The sequence below is a fragment of the Bicyclus anynana genome, chromosome 17, assembly GCF_947172395.1.
Source record: "Bicyclus anynana chromosome 17, ilBicAnyn1.1, whole genome shotgun sequence".
NCBI lineage: Eukaryota > Metazoa > Arthropoda > Insecta > Lepidoptera > Nymphalidae > Bicyclus > Bicyclus anynana.
Window position 1 is genome coordinate 10,204,845 of NC_069099.1, and position 15,883 is coordinate 10,220,727.

Sequence of the window (15,883 nt, forward strand, 5' to 3'; positions counted from 1 at the left end):
AGTCCGTCCAGTGGTTTGGGTTGTGCGTTGTTAAATCACTATGTCAGTCAGTCACCTTTGAGTTTTATATATTTAGATATTTGAATTTTCATCGCAATTTTATTAATTGTTAGGTAACTTACATAAACTTTAATGTCTTCCGTCAAAGGTCCAACGATTCGAACTTTTTCCCAATCGCGATCGCGCTCGTAGATCGCTTGGGTTCCTGCTACGAAATATTCCGTTAGTGTGGCATTTCTGAAACATACAAACACCATTTTTAATTTTGCCAATGTAGGTATGTTAAGTACATCGGTGGTCGAGCCCATGTTGATCACGAGGTCTTGGGTTGAGCTGAGAAATTCTGAGTTTTGTAAAAATAATTTTTCAAAAAAAATCTCAGTTTGGAGTGCTGATGTTGTTACACTCCCGTCCTTCCGAAAGCGCTTTAAAATTATCATTATCTGATAGTTTCTTTCATCATAATCATTATTCGATAGTGATCGTAAAAGGTAGCATAGTTCTAGATATTTATTTTCGTAAAATGCACATAACTGTTATTGTTGAACTAGGAGGTGTATGCTCCGGACCGGATCCGAATTTAAGCCTACCCAGTCGAAGGCATGAGTTATTTCCACTGAGCTATCACGGCTCATGTATTAGTATAGAAGTAATATATCATACCTTGCTCCGTTCAAATATATTTTCCTCGATTTCGCGCTGCCGATAGATATGTAATTTCCCGGGCTGACTTTCTCTTGAATTTTCACATTTCTCGAACCAGCTGGTATAACCGCAACCTATGGAATTAGACAAACTGTATAAGTAACAGCAATCAAGAATCATTTTTATCTATCGTTCGCCAAATTTATTAGTCTGAACTTCTTGGCGCTGCGCCCATTCGGTTTGCATAACAACAGTCTATGTATCAAAAGCTACCAACACCCAGTGTTTTCGATAATAACTACGAAAAATTGCAACATATTTTGAAATAGTAATTTATGCAGACGTCGTGCAAATAAACTAACGATCTAGAAGTTTAGAAATCGGTGTGATTTATTTTTTTATTACGTTAAATATTTTCAAGAATTACAAAATTTATTACAATTTGCCTAATAGTTGTCCTACTTAGAATTTATTTTGTTTTTATATTTTAGCGTGTTACTTCCGAGATATGAGTAGTAAGCTTGTCGCCATGTAGTGTCGCCGCACACGGGCCACACGTCACAGCCACAAACGCCGCCACAAGAAGCAAGAAGGGGCCACAAAAGTAGCTGAAGCGTGCGACAGCCACTTGTGGCCGGTGGTCGAGACTTGTGGTCGGTTGCTGCTACTTTTTTAACCCATGCATGCAGTATCATAATGGACTCGAACGAAGAAGGTTTGATTGCGGTGCTTATGATAAAAAAACGTTGTCGTAGAAGACGAATCCGTAGTTATTGGATACATCCAATTTTAACAGAGAGGTGCGGAGTCGCGTCGAGTGGCGTGTTGCGGCGTTTTGTGTCGGCATTTAGTGGCCGGTGCGGGCCACAAGAAGCGAGCAGCGACGATTGTAGCATGTGGCGGCCACTGGCGTCAACCGTGTGACTTCTCGGTAGCTAAGCTTAGACCTGTGGAGCTATGGGGGCTTAAATTATAGACGTTGTAGGTACCTCACTAAATCCAGATTGTCTCGTGGTGTCCTTATTATAGATCCCCTGCACCGTCTTGCAGTCTGATCCGTTTCCTCCGCACACGCCGCACTCGTCCTCTTCGACGTCGGAGTCCACGATCCAGTCGCAGCCAACTTTGTAGCATATTCCTGTATACAAAGTTTTTTTTTTAATTTATTAATACTTTGACGGCCTCCGTGGCGCAATGGTATGCGCGATGGATTTACAGGACGGAGGTCCTGCCCCTCTAGCCAAGTGGCACGTCGATTCTCTTTCTACGATCGCTAACGCTTCGAAAAATTGAAAAATGTATGGGAATTACAGAACTTGATCACGTGACCTGTGGATAGCAAATGTCATTCCCATGCATCTTTCTAGTTTTCGAAGCGTTAGCGATCGTAGAAAGATAATCGACGTGGCACGTGGCTAGGGTGGCTGGGCCGATTGAAGTTTTCTTAATAGGTCCAGGTTTGGCTGGTGGGAGGCTTCGACCGTGGCTAGTTAACACCCTACCGGCAAAGACGTACCGTCAAGCAATTAAGCGTTCCGGTACGAAGTCGTGTAGAAACCGAAAGGGGTGTGGATTTTCATCAAGTTAGTCCTAACAACATGTAAAGAATAATAAAAATATCATATTTATTTTTGTATTGAATAATAAAAATACCTTTTTTGATTTTTTTACTAGCTGACGCCGCGCGGTTTCACCCGCGTTGTTCCCACTCCCGTAGGAATACGGGGATAATATATAGCCTATAGCCTTACTCGATAAATGGGCTATCTAACTCTGAAAGAATTTTTTAAATCGGACCAGTAGTTCCTGAGATTAGCGCGTTCATTCAAACAAACTCTTCAGCTTTATAATAATAGTATAGATTGAATGACAAGCTAGCTCTTGACTACAGTCACCTGATGATGCTACGTGATAATGCAGTCTAAGATGGTAGCGGGTTTAAATTATAGAAGTTTCATACGCACTGGAACGTTAAAACGCTTGGCGCTAGTGGATTTTTTAAATTAGGCCGTTTATAATGATTGAATGTAACTTTGATATTTTAACCCAAGCAAAAATATCTTGGCAAAGCTTCAGAATTTGCTAGTTTCCGGAAAATTTTATACGTAGGTACGTATTAAAAAAAATAATTCCGTCTTGATATTATACCTAGAAATGTTATGGATACCTACTTCAGAGAAAAATCAAGAAGTTTTATAATAAGTACATAGGTAGCTATTTGATTAATTTTAAATGTTAATATTTAGATTTTAGGTATGGGTTATTGAAGGTACCTAACCTTCAATATACCTCCGGGTGATAAATACGGGGAAGCTGTCATCCGCCGGAGATAAGTCCTCGAGTTGTTAACGCTCTCAGTGTTCCCGAAGCGATCTCAATCTCACAATCGATCGAAATCGAATCGAAATCGATCTAAATAACACAAAAGGAGAGCTCGATTTACGAGTGCCGCTGGTAGTAGGTTGCGGTGGTTTACAAAATGTTCCCGTGGCTCAGTCATCAGGGGATGAGTCGGAACACCGTGGGGTTTTAGTTGGTAGAAGTCCGACATAACTTTCTTGCCTCCCCGTGGCGAAAAAACCGGTACCTTCTATATAAAATAGCTAAGAAGCCGTAGGTTGCATATTAAGGTGTTTAGCACTATAAGTAAAAATTGCAAAATCCTTGTCGGATGTATTCTGTGGTTTAACGTAGTTTTGTATTGAGTTATTAGGGTAGGCAGTGCATTTTTGCATCTATGAAGTGCACGCTACTGGTAAGTAGGTAGTTACTAACCAGCAATACACATATCCCTGGCACCGATGATCTGTCTGCAAGGCGTCCCGTCGGCTACGAAAACTCCTATCATTTCTACGTCGTTCCTGTTGTGAGGCACGCATTGTAACTCGCACGGCCTATCTGCAATATTAATCGTAATTAAGAATAAATAACTTAAAATCATATAGGTAATAACAAGTTTAACTTTTATTGTGCAATAAGAGCCTCTGATAATAGTCAAACCTTCGTTATTACCGATAGCTGTAAGAAAGATGCCCCATTAGTGCGACGGGTTCAGCTGTGACATCGTAGCGTCGACGCTGCGTCGTTTTACATATATTTTATACTCGTAGTAGCGATTTTGTCCGCGCGGAATTAAATTTTTCCCTAAACCCGCGGGAACTATTGATATTTCCGGGATGAAAAGTAGCCTATGTGTTAATGCTGAGTAAAATATATTTTAGTTCCACAGTCAAATAGCTTCAGTAGCCGCAGCGCATAAGGCGGAACAAACATACACACACTTACACACAGTGTGATGACACGCCACATTGCGTCGTCGCAATGGTCGTTGCACAACGTTTTACTTGTTTCGATCCATTGTTGAGACTAAATTGGTGCGTGTCGAACTCTTGCACTGCGACGTCGTGTGTCATCGCAACGCAGGTGTGGTCTACAATGCGTTGATTCGTTACAATGCAATACAACGCACTAATTAGGCATCTCCCTAAGTTAATCTTCTACCATAGGTACAGTAGGCAACTATGAAGTTCGAACTAAGAAAGGAAGCATTTTTCAAACAATTCCAGTAACAAATTTAGGCGTCATTCATCATATTTACAGTCATACGAATTTTAAAGTTGTAGGTACCTTGATCTATGTAGGGTATCCACTCCGTGATAGTTTCATTGTTGTACTCCATATTGTTAAACTTCGCGCACTGCACTTCCCTGAACGTCGGCTCGTTGATAGGGCACGGATCGGTGTTGCACACTTTGTATCTGCAAGGAGAGAATTACTTGAACTCGTTCCTATCTTCAAAAATAACGGATTAAGCTTACCTATACATCGTCAAAATATCTACAATTTATACAATCAACCATTTTTGTGGTAATATTTCTAACCTAAATTTAACTGTTAAATATATTGAAATATCTAAAATTAAACACAAAATATTATGTATGTCTTAATATTATGTAAAATAATTTATTTATATTTTTTTTTCACTGATTGTATAGGTGCCGTAGGCTCTATACTAGGACCTCAACGGCGTCACCGAGGGTTTGGGCGGACGCAGAAGCATCGCCTGATGAGGCCCGAAAGCAGAAGCAGAGTAAATGGGAGGAACGACACTAAAGGCGACACAGTTTCTTATAATAGGTACCAAGAAGAGTTGAGAAGTTGGTGGTTTTAAATCAGTGGCCACGTTGAGTCGCCTTTTCTGTACCATTAAGATTCAAACTTAATATTTTATCGCTCTAATTCAGCCAAACCGCATTGGAGTAATTGGATTTTGAAGCATTTATCCCAAAAATGTTTCTAAATACCTGAATACTTGTAGGTACTAACTCACCCACCTCTAGCATTCGCTCCACTCGCTCCAAGGCCCGCCAGTAGCTGGCATTGTGTTTACACAAGAATACTTAACCATACAAAGTGTACAAATAACTCACCGACTTCTATCTCCGATGCAATAGTTGCCGTTGTTGAGAGGCTCAGGGTTGTTGCACTCCCGCGACTGGGTGGAGACGCCGGCGCCGCAGGTTCGCGAGCATTCGCTCCACTCGCTCCAAGGCCCCCAGCCACCGTTACGGGGCACCGGTGATGGGGTTCGGGCCACGCACGTTAGATTCTGACACCACTGCACAAAATAACAAGTAGTCATAGGTAAGTATTCCTCTTGTGTATATGTATTTTAGGTAACTAATCGGTGTCGCCACCATTATCCTCATCAACTGTTAGCAGACCTGGATTAGACTATTAGCTATTTAAGCAATTGGTTAGGGCACCCATTCTAGACCAGAGACGACTAAGAAAAAAGCACAATTTCAGAATCCGAGCATTTTAAATGGACTTTGACACACAAAGAGTGCTTAGGGGATCAAGGATTCCTTAATCCAACACTGGCCGATGGACGTCCACTATAGGACATAGGCCTCTTGTATCGACTTTCAAACACCACGGTCTTGAGCATTCAGCGACTCCTTGTTACCTGCTTGACGTCATCGGTCCACCTAAGAGTAGTTAGAGGTCGACCAACACTACTTATTTGTCGAAGCAATTAGAAATGGCGTGTGAATGTCACGTAGATGACCGTACCATGTTCTCGCCGCACGTGGTGCCGGGCGCGGCGGGCCGCAGCATGGTCTTGCACGTGTTGTTAACGAAACACCACAGATGTTCGCACAGCTCTTCCGGCTTAGCGCACACCACCGCCTCCGCGCCGAACTGTAGGTGACACTGCGACGCTGCGTCGAATGTTACTCCTAAACGAGATATTTTACAATTAGTACCTATGACCTTACAATAGGTAAAAGTTTGGTTTATGTACGACCTACGTGACACCTTACAATAACATCATCATCATTGTCAACCCATATTCGGCTCACTGCTGAGCTTCAATCTCCTCTCAAAATGAGAGGGGTTAAGCCAATAGTCCACGCGCTGTCAGAGTGAAGGCTCAAGTAGCTCGTCTCACCACCTTGTGTGTGATTCTGTGAGGTCAGCTTGTAGTGCTGACGCCACGAACAACACTACAAGACGGGTTGAGAAACGTATGTACACATCATTTGTAAGAGATTCCTGGACTTATCCAGAGGGTTATTATTACAGTTGCTAAAAACCTCACATAAATCCACATTTCCCACAGAAATGTCCATTATACATATATTGAATATCCTCTAGGAGAATTCCCTCATATAAAAAAGAAACAAAAAGATTTGTATAATTCCGTTATTTTGATTAGAATCGTATGTTATGAACCTAGTTATCGAAAGGTATTTTATGTTAATCTGGGTAGTCTATAATATAAGCTAATATAATAAGCTGCTTAATCACCAAGTATTTCTTCTACGTACAAAGTAAGTATCGTAGGTAGCGAAGCTGAAGTGGGTAGGCCACATAGTTCGAAGAGCCGATGGACGTTGAGGTCCCAAGGTGCTGGAATGGCTCACCTTCGCCGGAAAGCGCAGTGTTGGTCGACCCCCCACTAGGTGGACCGAGGACATCAAGCGGGTTGCTGGGAGCCGCTGGATGCTCGCGGCTCGAGACCGTTTTGTTTGGCAGTCCATGCAAGAGGCCTATGTCCAGCAGTGGACGTCCATCAGCTGTTAATGCTGATGATGATGATGAAGGTAAATAAGAATCTTACCAGCTGGTACTTCTGGGTACACGTATGGTTCTTCTTGCGACGGCCTATCGCTCAAGCACTCGCCTAGTCCGGCACTGACAAACAAAAAGAAAGAACATAAACTTCACATTCCAAACAGCGGCCTTAATCATCTGCTTCATAGGAAATACATATCGCTCCAACAAATTATACTACTAATTGACTAGGTTAGGCTTTTCTATCTGCATATAACTTAGCATGAACTAGTCTAACGACGTCCGGTGTTATAGCATAAGTAATTACAGTATTAATTCACAAGCCCGCAGGCCTACTTTCAATTTTATCGCCTTTTAAATTAATTAAAATATGTAAAATGTATAGTTGAATGTAAAGGTGTGTGATAGAAACCACACAATGTCTCTTTCTGTTACTGCTGTTTGATGTGGCCGCTATTAGAAGTAAGTATCAATAGCGGACAAGTGCGAGTCGGACTCGCCCACTGAGTGTTCCGTACATAGGATCTTTATAAATAGTTCAAGAATCGAATTACGCAGTTTTTTTTTTAAATTTAATTTACTTGGTTTTTAGATTTAATTACAAATGTATAGCTTGACATTTTTCTTTTAATTACTCGTGATCTTTAACGATGTTACTTGCCAAAAATCATAGTTGTCTAGGTTAACGGATTATGAGTTATGAGTTTGGATTCTCTGGAGAGTGTCAAAATATGCATTTCTTGCCATTTTTTACGTTAACTTAGAAGTTTGTTTTTTTACTGGAATCATTGGATTGTAGATTTCAGTGCACGGATTGAACTTTAACTTCATACCTAGACAGACGGACAACTTAATGATGTTATAAGGGTTCCGTGTTTTCCTTTTGAGGTACTGCACCCTAAAAACGATTAGGCAGGTTTGTTAGGTGATTAGGCGTTTAGTAATTTGTAACCAATAAATATCACAGAATCTATAGTCACCCTACTTGTTATATTATTGCAACTTTCAGGCACAAGTACCTCGGTGAATAAACCTAAAATTGTATAGTAATCTGTATAAAAACGAGTGTTCGCTATCTTAAATCATCTGAAGCCTCTCAAATCCCGTCCATTGTTCTGCCAATTTCCATTAAATTTAAAAGGCAAATGTTAAATTATTTTCGAGAACAAACAAAATTGGGCCAATGCGTCGAGCCGTTGTCGCATCCAGAATTTATTTTTAAATGAATGTTTATTGTGGTATGCGGTCTTGGTGTGTACCCAACAATATAGATTTAATACTTTTAATTTGGTTTTGGTATGTAGGTTGCTTATATTTCGTTGAAACCAGCCAACCTACCAACGATTACAACCAACGTCTACGGTGACATTGGTAATATTTCAGTATCTGGTGATCCGGTGAACATTTTTACTATTTATTATGTACCGGACGCCCGCGACTTCGTCCGCATAGAATTCAGTTTTTCACAAATCCCGCGGAAACCATGGATTTTTCCGGGATGAAAAGTATAAGTAAGCCTATGTGTTAATCCAGAGTGAAATCTATTTCTATTCCAAATTTCAGCCAAATCGCTTCAGTAGACGCAACATAAAAGAGGAACAAACATACTTACACACTTACACACAAACTTTCGCCTTTATAATATTAGTGTGATAGTGTGATTAGTGTGATTATCAAGTTAATTATAAGTGAGTAGCTTCATTTGGATAGGACGTTTAACTTTTTTATTTACGGATATTCTTAATTTTGTTAGCTAGCTAGTAGGGGTACCTACTAAGGAATAAGATATAGTAAATAGGTACTTATGAATTGTAAAAATGTTCCTCGGATCAGGGACTATAAAGCTAACATTAGCATTATGTAGACTGTATTCGCAAATAGCTGCAGTTTTACATCACTTGGGAGTAAATATAAACAGAGTTCGTTCAACTTACTCGTATTTTATTTTGGAAAATCGTATTTTTCTCGTAGTAAATTGTGACGCCGTCTCATAAAATCACGGTACAAATACAATTGAATACAACCATACTTTATCTTAACACCACGACATAACACCTTGCTTGATGGTAAAAACTTTCTTGTACAAATTTTTGTTTTTGTTTTACGTACTTAATTAGATGAACTTATCCAACATAAATTCTATCGTTTATCTGATCCGTTTCCATCGTACTGTAAGAATCTTGTGATTGGATTGAGATTGAGAATTACTTACTCTAGAAAGTTAGTGACGTCACGCTTGCTGCATCTAGACCAGGCCACTTGTACGGTGTCGGCTTCAAAGATGGGTGTCATGATGTGGAGCGTGGCGCCTTCCCGCCTGTTGCAGCCAATCTTCACAGTGTCGTGGTACAAGCCGAAACTGGAAAATACATCAATTTTAAAGTAGTGATAAAAATAATAATAATGATACTCAGACTAATTAGACAAGGACCTGCCTCGCTAGATGTTACTTTTCTGTTAAAGTTTATGATCAGCGATCTAATGCGATTATAAAAACTGTCTCTACAGTATCGATGTTTCATAGTTGTAATCGTGTTCGTGTAAAGAGCTTCGTAAAAATACCATTACATACCATAGCAGAGCAGTGAAGAGAAATGTTGGAAAAACGGGAGAAGTTACTCCATTTTTAGTAGGGGTAGGGTAGGGGTAGTTGAAAGTTTACATCGACTTTCACGCGGACGAAGTCGCGGGCGTCCGCTAGTTTAAAATAAAATTAACTTTTACTGGAGGAGTAGACTTTAATTTTTTTGTATTAAAGTTCGAGTTCAAAGTTTAATAAAAAATAGTACGAGTAATAAAAATAAAATGGAACCATGTGCGAACGGCACTTAGTAACTGAGTTTATGATAACTTACTATTGTCTATTGTTTATTGAGGAAGCGCCACTTTCAGTTTACTTACACGACACAATTAGTGTTGTCACATAATGTTATCATTTTGATAACACTAACATAATAGAGATGTACTTAAATTACACAATTACATAAATTTAAAATGTACCTAATATCACACTAATATAAGGCGAAAGTTTGTGTGTAAGTGTGAAAGTGCGTAAGTGTGTAAGTATGTTTGTTCCTCTTTTACGCTGCGGCTACTGTAGCGATTTGGCTGAAATTTGAAATTGAAATAGATTTTACTCTGGATTAACACATAGGCTACTTTTCATCCCGGAAAATCTATGATTCCTGCGGGATTTGTGAAAACTGAACTCCACGCGGACAAAATTTGCGGGCGTCCGCTAGTTAATAATAAGGTCGTAATTGTACCTACCACCTGTAACTCCTAGAAACGGTGCGTAGGTATTAAAGAGCAAATATAATGAGCAATTGAGTACATAAATACTATTACCCCGTTTTCCCGACATTTCCCTTCACTGCTCTGCTCCTATTGATCGTAGCGTGATGAAAAGTATACTATAACCTGCCCAGGAGTATGAAGAATAATTGTATTAAGTTTCGTTAAAATCCATCGAGTAGTTTTTGTTTCTATAATGAACATACAGACAGACAAAAATTTTACTGATTGCTTTTTTGGCATCAGTATCGATCACTAATCATCCCGTGAAAGTTATTTTAGAAATATATTTCATGTACAGAATTGACCGCTCTACAGATTTATTATAAGTATATAGACGAGTAACATACACTGAAAAAAACATACACTTAACGTAACAGTTTGATTGTTTAACGTAAAATTCAAATCACGCTTAATCTGAATCCGTGCAATAAATCCAAAAATCCACGTGAATTTATTACAAATACTGGCTCGAGGCTCCGAATTCCACACGGGTTCAGTCTGTTTTGTGGGTTAAGTCAAGGGCAAAACAATGCATTTAATGAAACTTATAAATATAAAAAAAAAAATAAAAATAAAAAAGCCTTTTATTTCCAATACTTATATATAATTTTGTGAGAATTACCTACTTTTTAAAATTAGTATGTAACTATTTTTATGGTATTTATTTAAAAAAAAAACTATATTTTGCTGGAACCCCCCTCAGGTAAAGGCCTCCTCCAAAGATGGTCTATTAAAATCATAACCCTTCCTTTTTAAGTTTCGCCGTAGTCGGGTAAAAAATAAAGCAATAAATAAGACAGTTAACTCTATTAATAAAAATAATCTAACTATTTAATGATAACTCATGGCTAACCACCGCGGAGGTCCGACCGATGACCAGCGGCCCATCGTAATACGTCAATCAATAAATCAAAACGGCCATTAAAAAATGATTTTATTACTGTTGACTCACTACATTTACAAACAAGCTACTCACAACTATTGGCTATAACATTTTATTAGATTCTTCTAACTGTTTCACATACGTGAGCTTTGATTTCAATTTATCGTTTGTAACTTTTTTAATTGATTTGAAAAAGAAGTATGCCAACAAAAACAAAACTTTAAAAAAAATACAAGTCTCGCAACTCAAATCTTCTAGCGTAAAAAGTTGTGAGATCCATGTCCAAGTCGGTTATTTTATTCAGCCATAACTTAAGGGATCTTATGTCATAAATTATTTCTGATGACCTCAATATTATTTTTTTTAATTTTGTTAGCGTGAAATTCATGAATACCGCGGGATCCATGGATTTTTCCGAGATAAAAAGTAGCCTATATGTTGCTCAATAATCTCTTCTATCTACCAGTGAAAGTTCTATTTCATAATAATAATAAATGACAAACAGACAAATTAAAAAAAAAGCTTGATTGTGTTTTAGTATCATGTAAATAACTTTAAGCACATGAGAAAACACACTTACTTAAATGAATATTTATGGGAAAGCCAAGAAAGTCGAAAACCATTCAGTTTTCCTTAGAACATATTTGCTCATTGCATTGACAATATGTACGTATAATATGTATAGTATATAACCGAGTTTCTGGTGAAATAGTACCTACTTACTCGTATAATATAGGTATAACCGACAACCGTGCTCTTCGGACCAGCAACGCTACTCGGCGGCAAAAATAAGCATGATGGAAGCACTTCCCAGACTATCTCAGTCACAAAAATGTCTACTATTACTTAAATTACGTTCCAATAGGTACATTTGTTTAACAGAGTGATAATTCATAAGAAAAGTCATATAATATCTATTTACCTTGTGCATACAGCAGAACAGACAACGCTAACGAGCGTTCCACAAATAGAACTACAAATTGTTCCATATCGTAGGTAGGCATTACCTCATTCATTTACTCTCCATTTACGATAAGGAATTGAAAAATACTATGATGTGCGGGCCGGTAGCGGCGTCAATGCTCCGAGTGCATTGTACGACGTGATGCATTCGTATCGTATCTACGGTGAAGAAGGTCATTGGCTGTGCGCTGTTTGCGCTTACATAACTTGCGTTTGTTTAAGATTGTGTGCCTCTATGCAAACTGTAACAACAACCCGTTTGTGTAAATAAACGCGAGATATCGTAGCCCGTGCTGCTACAAGTATACATAGTAGATTATTACGTGTTAATTTTTCAGACAACATCTGCTATGCGTCTTTTTAAGCGATTGTGTGTTTAAGATTAATTATTATTTTTTCATTTTTTTACTCTATATTTAAATCGATATGGAAATATTCCAAATTTACTAGAAATTCCCAAATATGCTGCAGTTCTGTATATTATTGTAAAATGGTACATTTTATATTGGTATATTTAAAAGTGCTTCCTCGAAGTAGTCCAATTTTTAAAAATGCCAGAGGGGACTTGACAATATTAACAAATTAATATGTAAGTTTGTGTAAATTCTCTTGATTAATTTCATTTTTCGACAGCACTTGTATTTCATGTTTTTGAGCGTTTCATTTTAAAAATTTATCCCTATAAAGTACTGTAATTGTAGGAAAATACTTCTACTTCTTCGTTTTTGAATCTACGCAAGTTTGTAGGGATGCCAGAGGGGACGAAGGTCATTGGCTGTTTGCGCTTACATAACTTGCGTTTGTTTAAGATTGTGTGCCTCTATGCAAACTGTAACAACAACCCGTTTGTGTAAATAAACGCGAGATATCGTAGCCCGTGCTGCTATAAGTATACATATTAGATTATTACGTGTTAATTTTTCAGACAACATCTGCTTTGCGTCTTTTTGAGTGATTTCGTGTTTAAGATTTATAATTTTTTAAAGTTCATATTTAATTAGTTAGGGAAGTATTCCAAATATACTGCAGTATCCCAAATATGCTATAGTTCCCTATATTATTATACAAATGCAGATTTATTATTGGTATTATTAAGAGTGCTTCTTCGAACTAGTCCAAATGCTAGAGGGACAGCTTGACAGTTTATAGAAATTCTCTTGTTAAATTTTATTTCTCGACTAAACTTAATCACATGATTTTGTTTTCAGGAGAAAGTTATCGTTATAAAGTACTTATATAATGGAAGGAAATACTCCTACTTCTTCGGTTTTACAGCCTTGACAGTATGGCTGAATTCGCTTCACTTCCTTGTTTCACAAGACTATCTACATAGCGTTTATTCACCCAGTAACATTTTACTTTTATCATAATGTTATTTTGTTTAAATAGTTTTAAAACGACAAAACGCGATTCCGCATAAAGTACCTTATCTATCAACTTTGACAAAATTCGTTATTCAAATTAACGTTGAAACCTCAATCTTATATGAAAAGGTTCAGCTAAATTGCTTAAGGTTAACTGTCTGAAAATACTGCAGTTTTTAAAATAAACAAATAAATATTGCTAATTAAATAAACTGTTGTAATTGATTTCATCATAAAATACGGGTGCAAAAAATAATAGGATATCCGTGAAAGAGTGTATCTAACCTCAATTTCTGTAACTGAGACAAATTACAAACAAAACGGTTTATTCTGTAGAACCACAGGACAGATATCGCTAAAAGCTAACGCTTTTGTAGAGCTATGCCTAAGAACGATGCCTGCAAAACATATACAAAAATAGGCAGCATCGAAACAGTTAAATAATCATAATAATAGTGCGCATGCTTTCGTATATGCAAAGCTTATGTGGAGTAAAACAAACAGTATTTGATTTTCATAAACAACTTTTCTCGCATAAAAATTTCTCAGAAACCAGCGTCCTTGCGATAATATCTGCGTAGAAACATGACTCAGAATACAACAGAAGCGCACAGCAACGGCCACCGACAACGTCGGACTATTTATACTTTAACTATAGGTTCTCAAACTTATTTCTTATTCATATTTCTTCATGCGAAGCGCCCAACATCATATGTTCTTAAAAATTAGTTAAAATTCAATTTTTCTTGTCAAAATTTATTAGTTTTTATTTTCATTTAGGTGTGTGAATTTTCAAACAGACAATAATATTGGGAGACTTCTTTTATAGACCAATCATTATTATCATAATTTTTAGCCAATTTATGTCTACTGCTGGATATACGAGTTGGCCTTTGTAAGCATTTCTAAACAAAACGGTCTTTACCTTTTCTTCTTTATTTTTTTTGTCTTCTTTAGTCTATTTTATTTTAATTTGCCTACTGTGTGTGCCATCTTAATACTCCTGAATTTTCTTTGCGAAAAAAAAGGTCCCCAGAAAAATCTCAGACGCCCACTTTGAGAGCTTATGCTTTTAACAAATAAATGTTCCTTCTTAAGGATCTTTTTCGTACGTTCACTTGTTAACATGCACGCGCCTAATTATCCGGCTTAAAACGTAATGCGTGTTATATTTAATTGGTTGCGGTTGTCAGAGTTTACCAATTCTGTGGCAACGTTTTAATGGTCCGTTTTACGAGGGATCCTGCGCCGTAATTGTAACTTTACACGTGGGCAGCACAATGTAGATAATGTTAATATTGCCCATTGTTCGAGCATCGTAAGGGCAAGAGGTGATTTTCTTCTTGTGTAGGCAGGTAGGTACTAATTACAGAGGTAAATCGCGCTTTTAATGTGTGTATTTATTCGAGCCTTGTGTATTTATAAACTGAGATTGCTTTTTCTGTTTAATAAAGCTATGTTTCTGTTTAATAAAGATGTCTTAATTATTTATTATCATGGTCAGACGAAGGGCCTGTTGTATGGACCGCTTGATGTCGTCGGCCCTCTTATTTAAGGGTCTACCAAAACTGCGTTTTCTAGTGCGGGGTTCTCCCCTACGTCTATTGGCTCTTCGAACAATAAGCCCTGCCACTTTACCTTCGCGACTCGTTGAGCTACGAGTATTTCTATGACTGTGGTTCTTCTGCTAATCTCATATCTGATTCGGTCAGCGATACTCCGAGTATAGCTCAATCCATAGCCCGCTGAGCGCTAAGTGCTTTTAAGAAAGACATTGAATTTCATAACCGGCTACCAGACCCTTTAGAGCTTAGACCAACCCACAGTAAAGCTGAATTGGAGATTAGCTATATGCAAAAATTAGTAGTATCTACTTCTCCAAAGTAATGTCAAAAGAGTCCTACTACTTCTATAATATATAACAGGTAAAATCTGAAAACATTAACCCAATTTCAATTATTTATTATCAGATTTTACAATCTAAACAAATCAATATAGATTTTGTTGCTGCAATTGAATACGAGTTTAAAGTGTTTACATATATTCTGTAATTACTGTAGTCTGTACGTTTATAACAATTTAGTGGCCGCAAGACATACTGGCGCAGTTATGAATATCGTAGTTCTCTGTTTAATAATGAAGCTGTATATTTTACAATCTCAATTAACTTTGAAAGGTATAATCGTGAAACGGGTTTCTCGCTCACATAATAAATGAGGAACACTATTGAGTGTGTGGTTACTAAACTGATAGTCCAGGATCCGGGGAGCATTTTTACAATTGATAATATTATTATTATCATGTTAATTTTCCGTGAGTAGAACACTATTGAGTGTGTGTGATGACAAAAACTGATAGTCTAGGATCCGGGGAGCATTTTTACAATTGATTAATTATGATTATCATGTTAATTTTACGTGAGTAGAACACTATTGAGTGTGTGTGATGACAAAAACTGATAGTCTAGGATCCGGGGAGCATTTTTACAATTGATTAATTATGATTATCATGTTAATTTTACGTGAGTAGAACACTATTGAGTGTGTGGTTACTAAACTGATAGTCCAGGATCCAGGGAGCATTTTTATAATTGATTATTATTATTATCAATTTAATTTTCCGTGAGTAGAACATTGAGTGTATGATTACT

The 15,883-nt window shown here is 37.5% G+C and overlaps 1 protein-coding gene across 4 annotated transcripts in view; it reads right to left on the reverse strand.

The window, feature by feature from the left end:
- LOC112054025 (A disintegrin and metalloproteinase with thrombospondin motifs 7) overlaps positions 1–15,883 on the reverse strand; it is a 152,548-nt gene that overhangs the window by 9,080 nt on the left and 127,585 nt on the right. For 3 of the 4 annotated variants that reach the window (XM_052886657.1, XM_052886658.1, XM_052886659.1), the window contains exons 10-18: positions 8,939–9,085; positions 6,773–6,846; positions 5,722–5,888; positions 5,076–5,263; positions 4,273–4,403; positions 3,421–3,543; positions 1,635–1,783; positions 664–779; positions 19–237 (exon numbers count right to left, since the gene is read on the reverse strand). In XM_052886657.1, the coding sequence (XP_052742617.1) occupies positions 48–237; positions 664–779; positions 1,635–1,783; positions 3,421–3,543; positions 4,273–4,403; positions 5,076–5,263; positions 5,722–5,888; positions 6,773–6,846; positions 8,939–9,085 (1,285 nt within the window). In that variant the 3' untranslated portion in view covers positions 19–47. Of the gene's footprint in view, positions 1–18; positions 238–663; positions 780–1,634; positions 1,784–3,420; positions 3,544–4,272; positions 4,404–5,075; positions 5,264–5,721; positions 5,889–6,772; positions 6,847–8,938; positions 9,086–15,883 lie in introns of those variants that run through there. The other variant, XM_052886661.1, reaches the window with a different exon arrangement.